Below are 22,371 nucleotides of genomic sequence, written 5' to 3' on the forward strand. Positions count from 1 at the left end.
ATATCACTCATTTAAATCTGTAATTAAAAGAAATTACAAAGTGTCTGATTTTTTTTTTTTAGCACATGAAATGGGATTTGGGAATTACAAATTAATTAGGAAGTAATGTAAAAACAGAACGCTCCTAACGTAGCTGGAAATATTCCTGATAAATGTGAATCATTTAGAAGAAAGAAACCGTCCTCAAATTTTTGGCACAGATGAACTATTAAAATACAATGAAGAAGTTACTGAGAGTCTTCCTATGTAATAAGACAGTGTTGGTAATAGTGATATTTATATAGCGTCATTCTCTCTGATAAGAAATGGTTGCAAAAGGCTAACAATGTAATTTGGTTATACGATACTATACTGATTACTTCAGTTAAGGCTAATTGTCTTTATTAATGACATTGTTAGTTTTACTATAGACTTTGGTAATTGCTGCTGTCCTTAACCCCTCTCACTGCTAAGGACAAGTGAGATAAAATGCAGGTGTTCAAATGGGGGGGACTTGCCTAAAGCCCCCCTCTATAAATATTGTTGCTTGGGTGTGGTCTGATGTCATTGTGTTGGACACATTGATTTAATTAGGCCCCACCCTGTCCAAGCGTACCACTGCAGACATTTTTTTTCAAGCTAGTAAGTAGGGAAGTGCATTACATGGTTTATCTTCTGCATCCTGCACACACTCAGGGGTACTCTTCTTTAATAGAAGTCCCTCTCTTTCAAACAATGCGACCCAGTTGTTGTCTGGGGATCCACCAGACATTAACAACCTGCACTGCAGGAACACTAGTAGAGCCATAGATGGGGAAGGATACCTAACAACATGTTTTAATATCCCACGTCATGACACCTACAACCTTGGACACCCTTGTTTAAAAGTGGACAATCTCCTCTTTCAAACCATGTGCCCCCTATAGTAGTTATTGTCTGGTGATCACTAGACTACACCCTATACCAGAGGTTCCCAAACTCTCTCCTCAAGGCACCCTAACAGTCCAGGTTTTATTGATATCCATGCTTGACCACAGGTGACTTAATTTTATTTAACCACCTGTGCTCATCCATGGATATCTCTAAAACCTGAATTGTTGGGGTTGATCGAGGACCGTGTTTGGGAACCTCTGCCCTATAAAACAAAAAGCATTAAAGTGTCAAGATTGGGAGTTCTAATGCCCAAATGTTTCTTATCTTGGCATCAATCACGGGTCCTTCCAGTTTATGAGGTAGGTTATCTAATATATATATTTTTAAATTCTTTTCTGTATACAAAAAGCACACTAGTTTCCATACCCCAACTGAATATAAATATACCTCATCAAACAATGAATAAAAATTAATAAACTCTGGGCCTGATTCAGACGCGCTCGCAAGCGGGTCGATGGTCCCCCACTGCGCACGTGCCAGCGCCGGTCGCTACGGGTCTCGCACCAAGGTGGGGCAGCTTCGATTGGTGATTGACAGCTTGCCCTGTTTTGGAGGCTGGCAGGGGGGGGTGGCTGGGCAGACGGAGGCATTCCTGCAGGAACGCCTGCCGTTTGTGGGCTGCCCTACTGCCATCACTCGTGATGTCAGTAGGTGGACTGTCTGCTCTATTAGAGCAGGAAGTCCACTGGGGCTTGCGGCCACAAGACCCTACCACAAGGGTCTCGTCGCAAGCCCGATAGTCTTGACCATCAGGACCATCACCTGACCGCTCGCATAAGCTGTGGGTGGTCACCCACAGCTATGCGAGCGGCCAGGAGGCAGTCTTTTTTAAAAAAAAAAATAAGATGCCCTGATTCAGAGCAAGAGCTCTCAAAGAGCGTCCAGTTCTGAATCAGGCCCTCTGTTCCATAGAAAGTGTCCATAAACAGTAACAAGAATTGTAAGATTGACAGGTAATAGATCGACAATGTGAAGGTCAACACCAAATGGTCAACACTTTTTTTTTGTTTTGTTTTTTTTCTTCTAAATTTACCCTATCCCTCTGACAAGTGCCTAACCATAGCCTAGCCCTCCCCCTACTGCCTAACCATCCCCTTCTGTAGCCTAACCATATCCCTCCCCCAAGTGCTTAAGTGCAGCCTTGCCCTCCCCTACTACTAAAGCGGGATACACACTCGGTGCTTACAACATCGTAATCGTGCACAGAAATCGTTAATCATTCATCGTGTCGGAAACTACCAGCGATGCGCGCTCCTGCTGGTCGTTTCAGACCTCTATCATCGCCTGAACATGCAGGTCAATTTGCCAATAACGACAGATAGGCCATGTTCAGGGATGAGGGAGGGTACCTACACTGCACAGCATATTATTCAGTGTAGGCACTACAGGGGACCAGGAACGACTGTATGATGTCGTAATCGTACTCTTTCTTAATCGCTAAGTGTGTATGCTGCTTAACCCTAACCATCTCCTCCTGCAGCCTAACCCTCCTTTAAGTTTCTTAACAATAACCTTAAAAATGTTGAAAAAAAAATTTTTGATTTTTTTATTTTATTTTTTTCTGTAGACCTTAGTGCATGTCAACCATTTGGTGTCGCTCTAATCATTGTCGGCCTTTTTTCTTTTCTTTTTTTTTACTGTTGACCTGTTAATCAGATACCGAATTGTACGTTCATATGATAGAATCACAAATTAATTGCTTATTTTACATAATGAGGAAACATTACAGTTTGGGGTACATTGCCTTTGTCTTGTGTGGAGAAGAAGCGAAGTAATACTATTTACTGGAAATTCAGAGGTATAATTTGGGTGGGTGCATACATAATTACTGATGTTGTAATGTGACTATCCCAAAAAGTGCCAAACTAGGCTGCAAATGGGTTAAAGTGTGGTTTCTCAAACTTCTCCTCAAGGCACCCTAACAGTCCAGGTTTAAAGGATAACCATGCTTGGGCACAAATGACTTAAATGGTTCCCTCAGTCTTTTGATTTAACCATCTGTGCTCAACCATGGATATCCTTGAAACCTGGACTGTCAGGGTGCCTTGAGGACCGAGTTTGGGAACCTCTGTGTTATCAAATGTAGTGCCTAAATTGCTGAGATAAATGATGATGATGATAATATTGATTTATATGGCTCCACAAGTGTTCTGTAGCGCCTTACAAAATATATAAACAATTACGTGACTAAAGACTTTACAGTACAATAGAATGCAGGGCAAGGACATGGATAATATACATTTGCGACCATAACACCCACATAAGCAGCAGAGCTTAAGCAACCAAGTGTTGGGTGCCCTAGTGAGGAGTAAGAAGATGAAAGTAAAGTAGGGAGAAGCTCAAGAGGATAGAGGGCCTTGCTCATAAGAGCTTACATTCTAAAGGGGAAGGGCAGACAAACAGGTTGGAGACAGATTGGGTAGATGGGGAGGAAGGAGCATATAGCAGCAAGTTAGGATATGAGCTGGAAGGCTTTAATGAAGTAGTGGGTCTTGAGAGCCCGATGTGCAGGCTGTTATATCTGGGCCATATTATGTCTGGATATTTTTCATGTCTTGTCACAAACAACTCTGAAAAGAGTTCTACATACATACTGTCATATTAGTATAATCTATTAATGCTGTATAGTCAAAAAGGCTATTAGTACTGTTGGTGGACCATGCAAACTGCAGCAGTGAATTGATATTGGCAAAAGAATAGCCAGTATATGGGTCTAATCACTGGAATCTATAACACTAGTGTGGCTATTCATGCTAGCAGAAAAATAAAGACATCATGAGTAGCTGCTGTTATTTTAGAATTAGAGCTGCTAAACACAAAATAGGTTTGCTGCAACAGATGTCTGATTAAATGCTTTGATAGCTTGTTACCCAGAGAAAGGCTTACGCATTATCAACAATAACCGCCAAATGAAAAGAAAATTAATAATAACTTCAAAGATTTTTCTTCCAAACTGAGCAACAGCAAAAGGTGTCTGGTAATCATACGGAGCGATGTCAATCCTCCTGCTGTGCAGAAATGTTCTCCTGAGCCCTGCATTCCCTTTTAGAATGTGCTCTAAAGGCGGGTACACACTAGACTAGAGGTTCTCAAACTCTGTCCTCAGGACCCCACACAGGTCACGTTTTCCAGGTCACCCAGCAGGTGCACCGGTGTATTCATTACTCACTGACACATTTTAAAAGAACCACAGGTGGAGATAATTATTTCACTTATGATTCTGCGAGGAGACCTGGAAAACATGCACTGTTTGGGGTCCTGAGGACCAAGTTTGAGAACCTGTGCACTAGACAATATGTTGTCTGATCCCGTGGATGAGCAACCTATTGGGTACATCGGCTAGTGTGTACCCATGATATGTGCGCTCCTGCGGGTCGTTAGTGACATCACCCATCGGCCCTTCTGCAGGGTCGACGGGGAATGTCACTTACAGTGTCATGCTGCAGAATGCACTTGACACAGGCTGGGTCCCGTCGGCTAATGTGTACCCAGAATTTCCGGTACCTCACCTCCATTACTACTATAAACCTGAGTATTTAGGCTGATTCAACTTTCAGCTATCATTTATCAAGTAAAATGATAGCCAAAAGCTGATTGATTTCCACAGGCAATTTCTCCACCGGCCTGTAGAAGGTTGGTACATCTCATATTATGTCACATATAGGAATAAAATTAACACAGGTGTTTCAAGTGGAATTGTAAACAAAGAAAGCTGCTAGTTCTCTGCTCCCAACTCGCCTAACTAGTTTTAAAACTATTGTAAGGCAGCAGCATTGTTACGGGATAATTATCCTCTTGTGAATGCTGCATAAGTGACAGATCAGAAGCAGTCTGTTACTGTACTTGTGTTGTGTATATGAAAGTAAATGGGAGAATGCTAAGCTTTTAGGGTCTATCCATAGAGCAGTGAAAAGCTCTTTATCAGTGACAACGGCTTTTTACAGATTCACTCCATCCAGATAAGAGAGTATTGTGGAGAACCCTCAGATTTCTCCAGCGGTTCTCCTGGTTAGTGAAGCTGTTGCTTCCCCGTACAGTTGTATGAGGAGAACAATTCATAGAAGCACAGAAAGCTCTGCTTTCCATTAAGCTCCCCAAAATTAATTCGGCCATCTCAGGACGGTGTAAGGAGGTGTGTTAGTGAGAAGAGCAACAAAGCAGTCTTCCTGCCTTCTCCCTGTTCTCTCCACCCCCTTCACCAAAAGCAGCCAATCAGAGGAGCCCAGGCATATGCCGGATCACCTCCACCTTACTGCCCAGGGCCCGCTAGCTCTGCCCCTACCCCCGCTATAGTAAGGTAACGCCACCTCTTCCTGACTGCCCATTGCTCCTGCAACTGAGATGACCCGGCCCATGAAGGAAGAGCAGTACCGAATTCACTGTAAACTTGAGGACCCACGGACAAGACTGGATCACCGGAGCCCTGGTTTGCATCACAGGAAGGTTAAGTATACATGAATTTCATGTAAACAAAACTAGATTTCTACTTCAGGGTCCATCGGGTATCCACAGGATACCTTGGGGTAAGGCAGACATCGGGCACCTCAGAGTTAGTTTTAAGCCTCCCAGGATGTACTGGGGTCCCTCTCCTATACCCCACCCCCGAACCAAGGCAAGGCATCCCAGTTTCGTAGGTGCCCGGCTCGGAGTCGGATCACCATATTCAAAGGGGGGCTGTTAACAGCCCCTGAAGTTTATTTCCAGACAGCTTTGCTGCACAAGATGAGCTGTACAGCATAGACAGTCAGCTCAGACGTCTATGCTGTCGCTCTTTCACCCCACCGGACCAGAATGCCGGTACTGATTCGGGAATGCTGGAGGGAGTCTGGGGTCACAGCTAGCGGTGAGCCCGCAATTTCCCTGACCGTGGCTGGATTCAAAAGGGTCAGGTAAGCGGCGGGGTCCTGCGGAGGTTACCTGCCGATTCACAGTCATTTGGTCCTCAGGCAGGGGGCTCGGCTGCGCATGGAGCCAGGTATTGATCCAGCGCTTTCCACTAGACCACCAGGGACAGCGGGCTGCAACAGTATGGATATGCTCCAGCGTCCCAGGGGTTAATAGCATGTCCGGGGAGCGCGCCTTCCCTGTCTCAGCCGGCGCCTCCCCCGCTGCACAGTGCCTTTCCACAGCGGTCTGGCAGGCTGTGTCAGTACTCCTCCCCCAGGCCCGCCTCCTCGGCAGCCATTTTCTAGGAACTGTGCAAACGCTGCTGAAGTTTGATACAGGTGGCATTGCAGTCCGGGTCCCCCCACATACCTCTCCTCCGATAAGGTCAGACTGTTTCCTACCAGGCTCTAGTCTGTGTAGCTGATCACAGTACTTGTAGTGCAGGCTATTTATTTCTGCATTGTATGTGACTATATGCTAGCGCTGTCTGACTGTACTTTCACTTCTGACTGCCAGCCATTTTACTATCCCTATTCTTCCCTTGCAGTACGGTGTTGCAGGGTGTTCATTGCCTCACAGTAAACAAAGTGTTTTTCTGTGTGGGGAGTCACATGCGCTCCGTTTACACTCATGTCTGGGAGTGAACGGGAACACCCTGTTCAGCTAAAATGAACCATATATAATTTAGTGTTAGCGGAGGGCGATGTGAACACTGAGGGTTTATGCAGGGCATGTTATCTCATATCACGCCTGATTTCTGTCACTGAGCTTGTTTTGCTAAGGCACTTACAACCCTTGTGGGCAAGTTGGCGACACCCCCTGCGTTTCCCCAGATGGGGTTATCGCAGCATACGGTAGTCTCCCCAGGCAGTTGAGTATACCTCAGGGTCTCCCGGTTTCGCAGGAGCCTGTGTGGGGGAATTCATTGTCCACTACAGTACAGCACCTGACGGACGTTTTACAGGGGGATTCACCATTGCGGCCTTCTAAGCATAGTGCAGTGTCTCAGACTGCTCAGTATGATCATGACGGTGAAATTATTGACCTTTCAGACCAAGAGCCCCTTCGTGCTAAGGAGGCGGAGTCAAAGTCTATATACCTGGCCTTATATGGGCAGCGTGCGGCCTTTGTTATTGAGGATGAGGATTCCCGTGGCCAAATCTAAATGCACCTTCTTTAAGGATGTTAAGGGAGATGCCACTGTATTTCCTCTATCTGGTCAGTTAGTGGCTCATTTAGAGGAGGGTAAGCGGTTCCAGCCTCAAAAACGCTTGGCTTCTGCATACCCATTTGTGGATAATTATTTTTCCAAATGGGAAACCCCTCCACAGGTGGATTCTCATGTCACACACCTAGTAAGGAGTGCTAAATTACCCATGCCCTCCATGTCCTCCTTAAAAGATGTTACGGATCACAAGGTGGAAATATGTTTAAAATCCATTTATTCCCTTGGTGGAGGGGCTTCCAGACTGGTTTTGGCTGTATGCTGGGTGTCCAGAGCCATGGAGCGCTGGGCAGATAACTTGGATACTGACTCAGCTGAGCAAGTGGAATTAGTTGGCAATCTCGGAGACTCAGCCATGTACATTAACGAGGCAGCCTTGGATATAGGTCTCCTCACTACCAGAATCTCCTCGGCAGCAGTAGTGGCTCGCCGCTCCTTGTGGTTGCACTCTTGGAAAGCGGATGCAGATTCCAAGAAGGGATTGGAATGCTTGCCCTTTAATGGACAGGTCCTGATCTGGACAAAATTGTGGCCACACTGGCAGCAGCTAAATCTGCGTGTTTGCCATTGGCTACAGTTCCATCAGGGTCTGGTACTCCGTCCTTTCGGCCTTATAGGGCCCAGGCTAAGTCCACGATACAGTCCTTTCCAAGACAGTCAGGAAACAGGAAATCTGCCAAGCCAAAGAAGCAGGGTTTGAGTACAAGACGTCCTACTCCCAAGTCGGACGATAAGCCTTCAGCCTGACAGGACGAGCCTCCCCTTGGGAGACCCCACAGTGGGAGGCCACCTGCTTCAGTTCGCCCAGTGCTGGTACCAGACTACCAAGGATACTTGGGTACAAGAGATGGTCTCTCGGGGGTATGCCCTCCTTCCGGCGAAGGCCTCCCAGCCAGTTTTTCACAACAGGCCTTCCAGTAGATCAGGATAAGGCCCTGGAACTCCAGAAAGTGTTGCACTATATGCTCCAAGCTGGAGTTATAGTACCTGTTCCGTTACCCCAGAGGGGTACGGGATACTATTCCAATCTCTTTCTGGTGCAGAAACCCAATGGGTCTTACAGGCCTATCCTCAAATCCCTGAACAAGTCCTTGAGGGTCCCTCGGTTCAGGATAGAGACCCTGCGTTCCATTATTCTGGCAATGGAGCCTCTGGATTTCATGGTGTCGTTGGACATTCAGGACGCCTACCTGCATGTCCCTATTATCTTAGCACACCAGCAATTACTCAGGTTTGCAGTGCTCAACCAACATTTCCAGTTCCAGGCACTGCCCTTTGGTCTGGCCACAGTGCCTCGAGTATTTACCAACGTCATGGCAGCCCACCTGCAGATACAGGGGGTCAGCTTGTTGCCTTATCTGGACGGCCTTCTGTTGTTTTAGCAGGGTCTCCAGAGATCCTCCAGCGCCATCTGCAACTGACAATATCTGTGTTGCAGAATCACGGCTGGTTGATAAACTGGAAGAAGTCCACCCTGGTTCCCTCGCAGAGGATGCTCCATCTCGGAGCCCTGTTAGACTCTCAACAACAGAGGATCTTTGTGACAGAGCAAAAGATCTCTGCATTACAGAATTGCCTTCAGAGCCGCCGAGTGTCTGTTCACTCAGCGATGAGGTTACTGGGCCCCATGGTGTCAATGTTCGACATGGTGGAATATGCCCAGTTGCACTCCAGACCTCTGCAGAAATTGATCCTCTCCAGATGGAATGGGTTGCCCCATCAGATAAAGACACAGACCATGGTGCTTTCTCCGGAGGTACGTCTGTCTCTGGCCTGGTGGCTACAGTCGGCTCACATGAACAGGGGACACCCCTTTGAGGTAGCAAACTGGGTCCTTCTGACAATGGACGCCAGTCTCCGAGGCTGGGGAGCAGTGATGGGTCCATACCTGTTCCAGGGCAGGTGGACACCAGCAGACTCTGCGCTTCCAATAAACGTCTTGGAACTTCGGGTAGTATTCAGAGCTCTTCAGCAAGCAAGCCATGTTCTCCACGGAAAACCCATGCAGGTACAGTCGGACAACGCCACCACGGTGGCTTTACATAAACTGCCAAGGAGGAACACGAAGTCAGGCGGCATTGACAGGTGTCCCGCATTCTGGCTTGGGCGGAGGACAATCTCCCTGCCATCTCGGCAGTGTTCATACCGGGAGTCCTCAACCGGGAATCACTGTCTCAGCCGTCAAGACGTGCATCCAGGGGAATGGTCTCTTCACCAGGAGGTGTTTCAACTACTGGTAAACAAGTGGGGTCCTCCCAACACAACAACAAGCTGCCTGTGTACGGGTCAAGAACAGGAGACGCGGAGGCTCTTCTGGTAATGCTCTGTCGGTTCGGTGGACCTTCAGGTTTCGTACCTCTTCCCTCCGTTCTTCCTTCTTCCACAAGTAATTAGAAAATTCAAGCAAGAAGGAGGCACGCTCCTGTTGATAGCTCCAGCGTGGCCCAGACGTCACTGGTACTCAGGTCTTCAGAGTCTCTCCATAGACACTGCGATGCTGTTGCCTCAACTTCCGGACCTGTTGTCTCAGGGTCCTTGCCTTTACCAGGACCAGAGTCGTCTATCTTTGACGGCGTGGCTGTTGAGACAGCCCTCTTTAGGTCCAGGGGTTTTTCCAGCTCTGTAATTAACACCATGCTCAGAGCTCGGAAGCCTGCGTCTGTAAGAATTTACCATAGAGTGTGGCATACTTTCTTTGAATGGTGTCGCCCTAGAGACTATGATCCTTAGGTGTTGAGGATATCCAGGGTTTAGGCTTTCCTACAGGCGGGCTTAGATCACGGTCTTCACCTTGCTTCCCTGAAGGTGCAAGTTTCTGCCCTGTCAGTGTGGTTTCAGAGTAGGATTGCTACTCTTCCTGATGTCCGCACCTTTCTGCAAGGTGTCCTTCGTATTTAGCCTCCCTTTGTTCCACCAGTGGCTCCTTGGGACTTGGCTGTGGTTCTGAGGCTCTCCAAGGACCACCATTTGAACCACTGGGCTCAGTGGATTTAAAATGGCTTACAGCTAAAACTGTGTTTCTTCTGGCCATTGCTTCGGCCAGAAGGGTGTCAGAAATGGGGGCTCTCTCATGTCTCCCTCCCTTTCTAATTTTTCATAGGGATAGGGCGGTGCTTCGCACTCGTCCTGGTTTCCTACCTAAGGTGGTATCTAGTTTCCATATTGAGGAAATTATAGTGCCGGCCTTTTAATTCCGCAGGCCTCTCAGCTGGTGAGGCCTCCTTGGATGTGGTACGTGCTCTCAGGATTTATGTTGACCGTACCACTTATTTTCGGAAATCGGACTCTTTGTTTGTCCTCTATGGTTTCCGTAAGAAGGGTTGGCCTGCCACTAAGCAAACTTTGGCAAGATGGATTCGCATGGCGATTTCTGAGGCTTACACTCAGGAGGGCCTTCCTGTACCATCCTCTGTTAGGGCTCATTCTACTCGGTCTGTGGGTCCTTCGTGGGCAGCTCGCCGTGGTGCCTCTGTTGTTCAGCTTTGCAAGGCACCCATGTGGTCTTCTGTCCATACCTTTGTGAGGTATTATGCATTCGATACCTTCGCCTCTCAGGATGCTACCTTCGGGCAGCGGATTCTCCTTTCAGCACAGGAGCGTCCCCACCCTTAAAGGATACTGCTTTGGGACATATCCAAGTTATCCTGTGGATACCCTATGGACCCTGAAGTAGAAAATTAGATATAACAAGGGTAAGTTCTCACCATCTCTATTTCTACGAAGTCCATAGGGTTCCACAGGACTACCGCTCTGTCGCACCTGTACTGCAGATGGGCTTTGATCTGGTCACCGTTTTTTTTTTCCATCTCCTTGTGAGAATGTGATTTTTGGGTGTTACAGAACTTTCTTCTCTCTCTCTTTCTTCTCCTCCGGCCTATGGCTTGTTACGTAACTGCAATGCCTTGGTTCGGGGGCGGGGTATAGGAGAGGGACCCCAGTGCATCCTGGGAGGCTGAAAACTAACTCTGAGGTGACAGATGGCTGCCGCCGTCGCCTATACCCCAAGGTATCCTGTGGAACCCTATGGACTTCGTAAAAATAGAGATAACAAGGGTAAGTTATTACCATATCTCATATTATCGCATCAAAGTGATTACATAATTTTACATGAATAGGCCCCCCTATGTCCTAACTCTGGATTTTGTTGTCGGATACCTGGGGTCAGGGCATGTGCATTAAAGCCCGGTTTGAGACTTCACTGCACACCTGCTGCTCTGCCTACCGCCATGATTCCTCCAGTGCCTGGATCTGTGCGCAGAGTGGATGACTTGGAACAGCACAATCAATATATTGTACCAGTTCTGGTAACTAATCATCCTATTGGCTTGAACTCCGACAGAGGATAATGGAGCAGGAGTGAGTAGCATCATTTTCTTTATGACAATCACCAATAGCTTGGAACTATCTTAAGAAGTGGGTGCACAACCAATTGGTGTTCCATGGGCTTCTTGCAGCCTTCTTGTAGTTCCCCGGTGGCTTGAGAACATTAGTGTGGTGGCCAGACAGCTGCAAAAACATATGGTGATATGATTTTCCTTTAGCGTATCGTCCTCCCACTAACTTACGGGAGAAGTCAGGGTATATTGTGGGGGAAAATTATAATGGAGGTGGTGGCCTGTGCCATAACTAGGGTTCCTGTCCCCCTGGCAAAGTGAATGACTTGTCACACACCCTTTTTAAAACTACTGTCCCTACAATGGTAAATTGCTTCAATTCTGGCTGACAATTACTAAAGTTTACCTCTTTGTAGATAGCAAAAAATGTTATTTGATAGGCAACTTACAAATGCACTTTTTTTGTTTTTACATATTATGCAATACAGCCCTGACCTCAATCAGATTACACACCCACAATGTACTATACAGCAGGTCCGTTTCTAGGGACTGAGACTCCCCCCTCCCCCCCCACCCACAATAGTCCCAAACGTTAAGAAAGCGTGCCACGATTAACGCACAATTAAATTCAAACTTCTCCAGATATTACTCATTAACAGGCATATCTAGCGTAACCTTATCACGTAGCAGTCAGTAACATCGCTTTCCCGCCCCACTTAAGTGCTTTTCACCCTTCTTCATTTTGGATGACACTTCACTGAGCATTGTCTACTACAGTGTGGACCAATTTGGACCCTGGATTTCAGTAACACATTTTTATCACTACACATACACAACAATCAGCACATCACATCTAACTTTTCTTATATCTTTCTCTGTATTGATTGTTTTTGTATTGTTTGTGTGTGACACTCAGCACCCTCCATCCTACCACCTGGCCCATCACCCTCCTGCTACCCAGACCTACAGTACTGAACCCCAGCACCCACCCTCTAGCTACCCAGCCTCCCACCACCAACGCTGACACTCTCCTGCTACCTGGACCTACAGTAGTGAACCCCAGCACCCACCCTCTAGTCCCTCAGCCTAGCAGCCACCTGCTAGCACCCCAGTTAACCTTGGAACCCACCCAATAGCCCCCCTAGTAAGTCCAGCACCCACCCTGTAGCCCCTGATTTGTGAATTTTAGTGTGTCATCACAAACCATCTGTACATAAAACAAACTGAAGTGTTTTCAGTTGTGAAAACATTTTCGATTGCCTTGGTGGACTGAAATCCACTTGTGTACCGTTGAATGTTCCAAATACATTGGTGAACACAGAAATTGCAAAAAAATAAAAAAAATTGTCTCCATCCATTCACTGTCATTATCTGGAAATTAATAAACTGGGTCGTAATTTTGCAGAAAACATTTAGAACTTTTATTAACAACTTTGTAAAAGTGGACTGGGGACATACCAGCAGCTAGGGACAAAGTAGGCCAGCACATGTCTGACGCAACCTCCACCTCTGGAAGACCATCCAGCACACACACCTTGTACAATATTGGGATACACGTGGGATTCTGGCCCACACAGACTCACCACGAGAAGCAATTGACTAAGCACCTTCATTCTCTCCCTCATTCACTGCTTCCGGAACAGTATTCACAACGTCAATCACGTCTACCTCACCATCAGCTTCCATGCCCGTCCTGTCCTGTAGACTCCACAGCCTCACCACCATCTTCTTCCATGGCCATGCAAGCACTGCACAAGCACATCCAACCGGTGTCAGAAAAAAAATTCTCCATTATATAAGTCAGCGATATATGTAACATATACGCATGCCTTCATGCTGCTTTCCACCAAGGTGTGCATATATCAGAGCACGACCGCACACCCAAGAGTGGTATATCTATCTTATAAAATGGTCCCTGTTGTGACAAAATCATGCTACATAGAGATGATGTATGGTGAAACAGATACAGAATAGGAGAAATATTTCAGAATAAGCTGTTTAATTTCAATTATTTTTAATGAATAAACATGTAACTGGGTAACAGTAAGTGAATAAAATAGTTTAACATTCAAAAAAGGCTGTTTAAACAGTTGAACATTAATGACTACTGTCACTATGGGCTCTATTTATTAACATTATTTTTACTAAAATAAAGTGAAAAAGGGTGTTTTCACACCCTTTTCACATTATTTTAGTTTCACCTGTAGTTATTACAGGGCAATTGGAGTAGAATTAGTAAAATTCTACTCCAACCCCTAGTATCACTTATTTTTAGTAAAGCAGATCGCATTTCCCATAATTGTAATGGGAAATGTGATCCAACCAGAGTTACTAAAAACAAATTGTAAAAAAATATTGGAGGAAGCCCTGTGATAATAACGCCACCTGGAGGTGGCGTTATCCATGGATTCCCCCGGTTACCGGGCTCCCACTCTGCTCTAACGGGGAGAGCAGAGGCGGGAGCCGGTTCCAGTAATCAGCTATGTGGTCTAAACAGACCGCAAGCTGATTGCTGTCAAAAAAAGAAAAAAAAAAATTGAACATTTTTTTTTTTACTTACCTGAATCCAGGGACCGGTGATCGGGCCTCCGGTGATGGCTCCTCTCCGGTCAGCTGGTCTCCCATAGTGCACTGCGGCCCGGTCATCGGGTGATCGGGTCCCAGTGCAGTATGGGAGATCACCTGATCGGGAAGCCCGGATAAGATCACCGGAGGCCAGGAGGATGCAGGTAAGTGTAATGAAGGAAGGGGGGGAGGGGGGGGGTCGCGGGGGTCTGCGATCGCGGGGGGCGGTGCTTAGCATCGGTGGGGGAAGCAGCGACGGTGGGTCAGCGCATGCGCGGGCTCTTAGTAGCGGTATTTTTTCAGAAAATACCGCGACTAGAGTGCGGATGGGATCCGCAGGGACAGAGCTTTATCACAAGCTCTGTCCCTGCAAGGGATTTATAGTAAATCCCTGTGATATTGCCTGAATTCGCAATGCGAATTCACTCGGTAATATCACACTACAATCCGCATTCAATATGCGGATTGTAGTAAATAGAGCCCTATAAGAGAAAAAAAACATGTTGAGCAGTGAATTGTACTGGGAGGAAGTGCTTAATGGTTCTATATGGACAAGTCTGCTCACTGTTTGCTGTGTTGGATTCTGAAGGGATGTTCAGGTAAGTTCTGTTCAAGTACCAGTCCATCTTTGGCGAGGACTGTAGTAATTTTGACATTTCTTTGAATATTTCTGTCACAATTGCATATTTCTGACAATGAGACAGTGATGTGCTGCTTTTTTGTGAGCAGTGTCTCTGTGAGAGATGTTATTGTACACTTGTGAAGTGATAGAGCTGTGGCTCTGTGATGAGGTTTGATAACAGTGGGAAGTAGACAGTCTTGTGATCTAGTATGTCCAGTCATGTTGGGATCTGTCTCAATATACAACACTGTTTTAAGTTATAGATATACCACTCTTGGGTGTCCGGTCACGCTCAGATATACGTATGCCTTGGTGTGCATTCAACCATCCAAGGCATGCCTATATCAGAGCACAACCGCACACCCAAGAGTGGTATATCTATCTTATAAAATTGCCCCTGTTGTGACAAAATAGTTCTAAATGGAGATGCTATTCTATGATCAATGTCTCGTGAGAGAGGTTATTGTTTACACTTGTGGAGTGACACAGCTGTGGCTTTGTGATGAAGTTCAGATAACAGTAGGAAGTAGATAAAGTGTGAGGTCTTGGGAAATAATGCATGGTCATGTGATCTAGTGTGTCCAATCATGTTATTTGTGTCTCTCTCAATATACCACACCATTGTGAAAATTATATATATATATATATATATATATATATATACACATACACACACACACACAATAGAATGTTAGTGGATGGTATATGTGCATGTCTTAAGATTCTTGTGTTGCTGTATGTATTTTAAAACTCCCGGGAACTTTAGTGTGTTGTTTCAAATATGTTTGAACAAAATACATTAGAAAAAAAAAAAAAAAAAGAGGAGCTGGATATAGGGACCCTACAGCGAGTGGAGCAATAGTGGACGGCTTTCATTTCAATCAACCATTTCTGATTCTCTGGCCTTACAGCCATGTAACATGCTGATGTGCAGTAAATATAAGGTCAAAAATGCCTAATCATACTGAATGTGGGCCAGTTACACAAAAGTTGCTGGACGTGTCTCTATTCCGGCCACGTACCACACACGACCCCAGTAGAGGCTTCCTTTCCCATTCTTTGAAATACTTGTATTAACTCCCACTATTGGTGAATTTCAAATTTGGAAGAAAACAGTGGCCAGCGTTTCTAAAAACTATTTTATCGGCAAATATGATAAAAGGTGGTGTTTGGCTTTACTGGCTGCTATACATTCCATTATAAACTTTTATTTTTTAATTGAGTCAGTGACATTAAGTGCATAGTAAACATGAATAGAAAGTTACAAAGCACCAAATAAACTATAAACTCACAGGAGGAATTTATGTATACCAGTTACCGTGAATAGAGATTAGAAGTCATGGATCGGTTTATAACCAATTAAAAGCAAAAGGCTGAAGGCAAACTTTCATACAGATTACAGAAATCCAAAGTGACTAACTTCCCTAATAATTTGCTATAGTGCATTATTTCTTATGGCACACACGATTCCCTACTGAATGCAAAGTCTTCTCTATACAGATTTTACAGTAGTTGAGTTATACATATTATAGAATACACCTGTAATGCTACAGCCAACATACATTTTTAATAATACAAAATTAGTGCAAAACATTTTCCCTCTTTCAATTTGACGATATTTATTAATGGAACCAATCATTTTAATAAACAATACCATGGGAGATTCAAGTCAGGAAAATATGAGAGGTTATAAATGACAAAGGGGTCTATGTACTAAGCCTTGGCGAGAAGGTGGAGAGAGATAAAGTACCAACCAATCAGCTCCTGTCACTTTACAGGCTGTGTTTGAAAAATTACAGTTAGGAGCTGATTGGTAGGCACTTTATCTCTCCAGGCTTAATACATAGAAACCACTAGCACTAACCACAGATTCTGCTGGCTGGTGAGTGGCTCTGCATTTAAGGGAGTCTTGACTGCAAACAGGTCAGAACAGTGCAGGTTCCTGTATCCAAAAATTGTAGTGGAAGCATAGTCAGACACTGTAAACCAGGAGTATATAACATGCAGCTCTCTAACGGCGTGGAACTGCACATCCCAGCATGCCCTAATAACACCCTTCCTTTTCCAGACTCCCCGGTTAGACCTGCCTAGCAAGTTCTTAAGTGCCTCATGTCACCAAAATAGTGAAGGATTTGTGGTTGATCAAAAATAATTCAGGCAGATCCAAAGAATAAATGATTGGCTAGTGTAGGCCTGGCCAACCTGTGGCTCTCCAGCTGTTGTGAAACTACAAGTCCCAGCATGCCCTGCCACAGTTTTAACATTTCCTAATAGCAAAACCGTGGCAGGGCATGCTGGGACTTGTCGTTTCACAACAGCTGGAGAGCCTCAGGTTGGCCAGGCCTGGGCTAGTGTATACTTATGGACCAAAAGAATTTACAAACCATTATGTAATGCTGGTACTAATGATCTTGCATCGTTTACAATGCAAAGTCTCATACAATGTTCAGTAGTTACTTCATTATTAAGCCAGGAACCAAATGGTATGGCTCTTCAGATACTTCGTAACGGTTACTTTCATTATGGTCAGTACTGTCGTAAATCAGCTAGGGAAGCAAATTACCAAAATAACGATTTCAAGTATAACTCAATAGAGGATAGGAACAATTATTATATAAGTGGCAGTGATAAGGCTCTCAGCATTTTACTCAGATACTCCCCCTACTGGCATATTTAGCAAAACAATTCAGAAATGGCTGGAATATTTTTTTTTCATGGACACCTCCGTTCTCGCTAGAGAGACAGAATTGAGCAGATGCTGTAGCAGCCATTCTATTAAGTCAACAAGTTCTCGCCTCCTCAAAACAGAATAGGCAATCTGCACCCCCCAATGCAAGTTACCATATGATTTGTTGATGGGGCGGAGTACTTCTTTAAAGGCTTAACTACACAGAAATCTTTGGGGAGGAAGGATTCGTAGTCTGAAAATGTCAAACTCAAAAGGTCTTATAAGGTCACTGGTGCATATGTGCATTAATACCTAGATGCTCAAGTGAAGGATACCCAAAGAAAAAGTGGCAAAGCAAAATGATACAAATAGTTTTACAGCAGCCACTCCCACATTGCTTAGCAAAAAGGAGAACTTGGCTCCGCAGTATTGGAAGATTGCCTAGTACAAGGCAGAATTGTCCTTAGCACTGAAAAGTTAAAACGTCCGTCTATAACTCAGACTTAAGCCGCTCTGCTAAATCCTCTTGGTCAATGTATCCATCTTTTTCATACCACCTATGATGAGCAAGTAGTACGGCATTCTTGGCAGAGACGGCGCTCATCTCCATGGCGCTGGCTGCCCATTCTATGCTGTTCAGATAATAAATCCCATGATGCAGGATTATTGGGGGCAGTTTCTCTGGGGGGGTATACTTCGGATAAGCCAGCCATGTTTTTGCACTTACAGCATGATAAGACTCGAACAACAGCTGCAGCTGATTATCAGTCAGTGGCTCTGGAGAAAAGACTTTATAGACTTTAAGACCAGAGTTTTTTGAAACGTCGGATTCGGGTACTGGTTTCACTGGAGACACAGCACCAATACTGCTGAAGAAAGTTTTTGGGTTATCTGTAGTTAATATATCGGACAGGTCAAATTGACAAGGCTTGGAACAGCCAAAGTAAGAAGCATTGAGCCGTCCATGGACAAAGGTGGCCACCGTCTGCTGGTATGGTTTGGGAAAGGTCTCTATGGATGGGTTGAAGTCCAGGAAATCTATGTTGGCAATACCCTTATTGAGAGGTGTTGCCAAGAGAATAATATCATACATGGCATGCCCGGGCCCCGTGCTGGTCTCATAACCAACTTCATACAGTCTCACTGTACCTCCTAATAAAAAAAGATGAAAGAGAATATTATTCATTAATTATTATGATGTACTGTTATAGATCAGTGGTTCCCCAACTCAGCCCTCAAGGAACCTGAACAGCTCAGGTTTTAAGGCTATTCATGTACATGCAGACTCGAGGCTTAATTAGTACCTTGTTCAAGGCTTAATTAGTACCTCAGTCAATTTGATTTAACCATCTCTGCTCAAACCTGGACTGTCAGGGTGCCTTGTGGACACAAATTTGGGAACGACTGTAGATGACGGCTTATATAGGGCTCTTATCGCTCAGTCATTTATTTAAGCATATTTCCATTTCTGTAATTGACAATAGTTATTACTATTATCAGCATCTAAAGAATTAGCAATTCTAGTTTATAGGCATTACACGAGAAACAGTGTCTTAGAATTGAATAAGAGTCATTGAGGGTCAATTCACTTAGATGTGAGTTTGCTTTTGCAAACTCACATCTATTAGGAAACTCGCATACATTGCAGCAATGTGCGCATCCGCAAAATGTGAGATTCAATTAGAAATGGTGATTTGTGGGACTCGCAGTGAGGTTGAATGACTGTTCTACAAAAAGCGACCTCACTGAAGTACATGAGAAGTGGAGAAATCATCCTGAACCTCACAAAGTAAGAACTAACATAGCAGGACTATTTAGAATGTTATAGGAAAGTAATGGAGGTTCTTGAAAAGTGTAAAATGACTGATGTATGCTATAATTTTCCATCAGTAATAAACAATGCAAACAAGTGTTTTTCAGCAAATTTATATCTTTACAATATTTTGGGGTACAGAAAACGTGTTTAAATGTGATTTACAGTGTTTTTATACAAGTTTTAAAAAGTTGGGAAAGAAACACTTTTAGCCCCTTTCTGCAAATTCTAAAATCCCTCTCCAATCAATACAACACTGGCCCCATCACTTACACCTCCACATGCCTGTCCCCTGTCAGTCATTTACTACTCCACCTATCTGTCCCTGTACCCACATCATTCACACCTCCACCTATCCCCATCACTTACACCTCCACCTACTTGTCCCCCTTCATTTACACCTCCACCTACCTGTCCCATGTCATTGGCACTTCCACAGACCTGTCCCCATCATTTACACCTCCCAATACCTGTCCCCATCATTTACACCAAGGAAGAAAATATACCCAAGCGCTTGAAAAACACAGTTACTGATGTATATGCAGCGGTAAATAAAAAATAAATAAATAAATAAATAAAAAAAGAGAAGGGGAAAATTGCAACCCCACTAAAAACAAAAACCGCACTAATATACAATTGTACCAAATATTTAATAATAGAATGATGTATAAAAATATGCACATGTATAACATAAAACACTTAAATCACAAAAATATTATGCAGATGGAAATATAAATATTAGACAATGGTGGATGAATGAGAATAACAAACAGCTGAAATGATGTCAGGAAAAGAGGGACATCACGTGGTTAGTAGGTCCCAATTTGGTAGTCTTCACTGACAATAATATAACAAGTGTATATCCCACTATACACTATGTATATACACTTGTTATATTATTGTCAGTGAAGACTACCAAATGGGGACCTACTAACCACCTGATGTCCCTTTTTTCCTGACATCACTTCAGCTGTTTGTTATTCTCATTTATCCACCATTGTCTAATATTTATATTTCCATCTGCATAATATTTTTGTGATTTATGTGTTTTATGTTATACATGTGCATATTTTATACATCATTCTATTATTAAATATTTGGTACAATTGTATATTAGCGCGGTTTTTGTTTTCACCGTTCATTTACACCACCACGTGCCTGTCCCCCATCATTCACTACTCCACTTACCTGTCCCACAACATTTAAACCTCTACATACCTGTCCCCAGTCATTTATTACTCCACCTACCTGTCCCCACATCATTTACACCTCCACCTACCTGTCCCATGTCATTGGCACTTCCACAGACCTGTCCCCATCATTTACACCTCACAATACTTGTTCCCATCATTTATACCTCCCAATACCTGTCGCCATCATAAGCCTGTCCCCCGTCATTCACTTCTCCACCTACCTGTCCCACATCATTTAAACCTCTACATACCTGTCCCACATCATTTAAACCTCTACATACCTGTCCCCAGTCATTTATTACTCCACCTACCTGTCCCTGTACCTACATCATTTACACCTCCACCTACCGGTCCCATGTCATTCACACCTCCACAGACCTGTCCCCATCATTAACACTTCCCAATACCTGTTCCCATCATTTACACCTCCACCTACCTGTCCCCATCATTTAATCCATTATTGAGCTTTTTAGAGAAATTCACCTGAAAACTGACATGTCTTTATTGGCCAAATTATGTTATTTACACCCCTCTAAGTGCATGATTATTCATTATGTGGGGTGTACCAGAGGTTCCGCAATGTCTCCCGACATTTTTACATTAAAGATTTTCCCTAACTTTTCACCTCCTTAAGGGAGTGCACACAACAAAAGGTGAACTAGCTGGGAAAATACAATGCGAGTTTGGGATTGCATTGCAAATGCATGACATCATGCAGGAGGGGCGGGGCCACCAGCTCTGGTAACAACATAACCTACAGGATGCTCCAGAGGGCTTTGTGCTGCAGTCTGCATGTCGGGAGCATCCAAAGGATTCTGGCTGCGTTGTGACGCTCCATTCACCCTGCTAGCCAGATGCAGAGGCCGTGGGGCAGCGACTGTGCCATCCACAGGGTTCTGCGCGGTGCCACTGCTTGCACACCCTTAGCTACAGCCCTGACACTAATATAAAAGTAGGGAGAACAACAAAAACTGTCCAAAACGGATATAGTTTATTTCTCCCTATTATTACAAAGTATATTACTCACTATACAGAGGAGATAACATAGCCTGGCTTTTAATTATCACAACTCTTTTTTATATTATTCACTTCTATTTTGCTTAAGTATTTTAATAAAAAGGTCTCAAAAAAATGTGTATGTTGTTTTAAAGAAAGAAAAAAGGTGAATGTTTTAATAAAATAGACCCCTTGTGCGTCGTCACAAAAACATTTCTCTTTTTGTGTTCTGAAGGGCAGAGACACTTACCAGACTTCACAGGACGAACCTTCTCTTGCACAGAGGTGACAGTGCCCTGAATTAGCTGGGCCTTTGAAGAATAGAGTAAGCCAGAGCACACCAGCTTGTTCCCTCCTTCCACTGACCATAGCCCTGAGTCAGTACCTGCCAGAGACACTGCCCCTAGGAAAGCAGAACATTGAGGAAGGATATTTATTTATGTATTATTTATTACCAGTTATTTATATAGCACACACATATTCCGCAGCACTTTATAGAGAATATTTGTCCATTCACATCAGTCCCTGCCCCAGTGGAGCTTACAATCTATATTCCCTACCATATGTAGGAGCACATACTTACACACTAGGGTTATTTTTATTTTATTTTTTTGGGAGCCAATTAACCTACCAGTATATTGGTGGGAGGAAACCAGAGCACTTGGAGGAAACCCACACACAGGGAGAATATACAAACTCCACACAGTTAGGGCTGTAGTGGAAATAGATCCACAACCTCAGTGCCTTCTCTTTATTCCACTTGTGCTAAAAGTAATAGTGCAATTACACTGAAGTGCCAAAAGTAATGGAATAGCAGTATGTAAAAGGTAATGGTAGGTAATGTCACTATACTGCGAAGTCTTGGAAATGCCCAGACCTGCATCAGTTGTAATCTGACATCTTGTGAGTCAGTTTGAACACCAGCTAGGCTGCTCATGGCAAGGTGACGTGAATTATCGGAGTTTGAACGGGGCATGATAGTGGGTGTCCGACGCAGGGCCGAAACTAGGATTTTTGTCACTCAGGGCAAGACAGTAATTTGGCGCCATCGCATACACACACAAAAAAAAATAATAAAAAGAGGGCGCTCCCGAAAAGGGTGTGTGATTTTGTGACAGTAATGCCCATTACACATTATTCCACACCAAGTAATGAG

At 44.4% G+C, this 22,371-nt stretch overlaps 1 protein-coding gene across 1 annotated transcript in view; it reads right to left on the reverse strand.

Moving 5' to 3' along the window:
• Positions 1 to 16,861: 16,861 nt before the first annotated feature.
• The window catches only part of PCYOX1 (prenylcysteine oxidase 1), a 34,269-nt gene continuing 28,759 nt past the window's right edge, over positions 16,862 to 22,371 (reverse strand). The window contains exons 5-6 of the mRNA XM_088470830.1: positions 21,466 to 21,618; positions 16,862 to 18,365 (exon numbers count right to left, since the gene is read on the reverse strand). Of these exons, the coding sequence (XP_088326956.1) occupies positions 17,704 to 18,365; positions 21,466 to 21,618 (815 nt within the window). The 3' untranslated portion in view covers positions 16,862 to 17,703. The remainder of the gene's footprint in view (positions 18,366 to 21,465; positions 21,619 to 22,371) is intronic.

The sequence above is a fragment of the Taudactylus pleione genome, unplaced genomic scaffold (assembly GCF_031769625.1).
Source record: "Taudactylus pleione unplaced genomic scaffold, aTauple2 ptg000105l, whole genome shotgun sequence".
In the NCBI taxonomy this organism is placed as follows: Eukaryota; Metazoa; Chordata; class Amphibia; order Anura; family Myobatrachidae; genus Taudactylus; species Taudactylus pleione.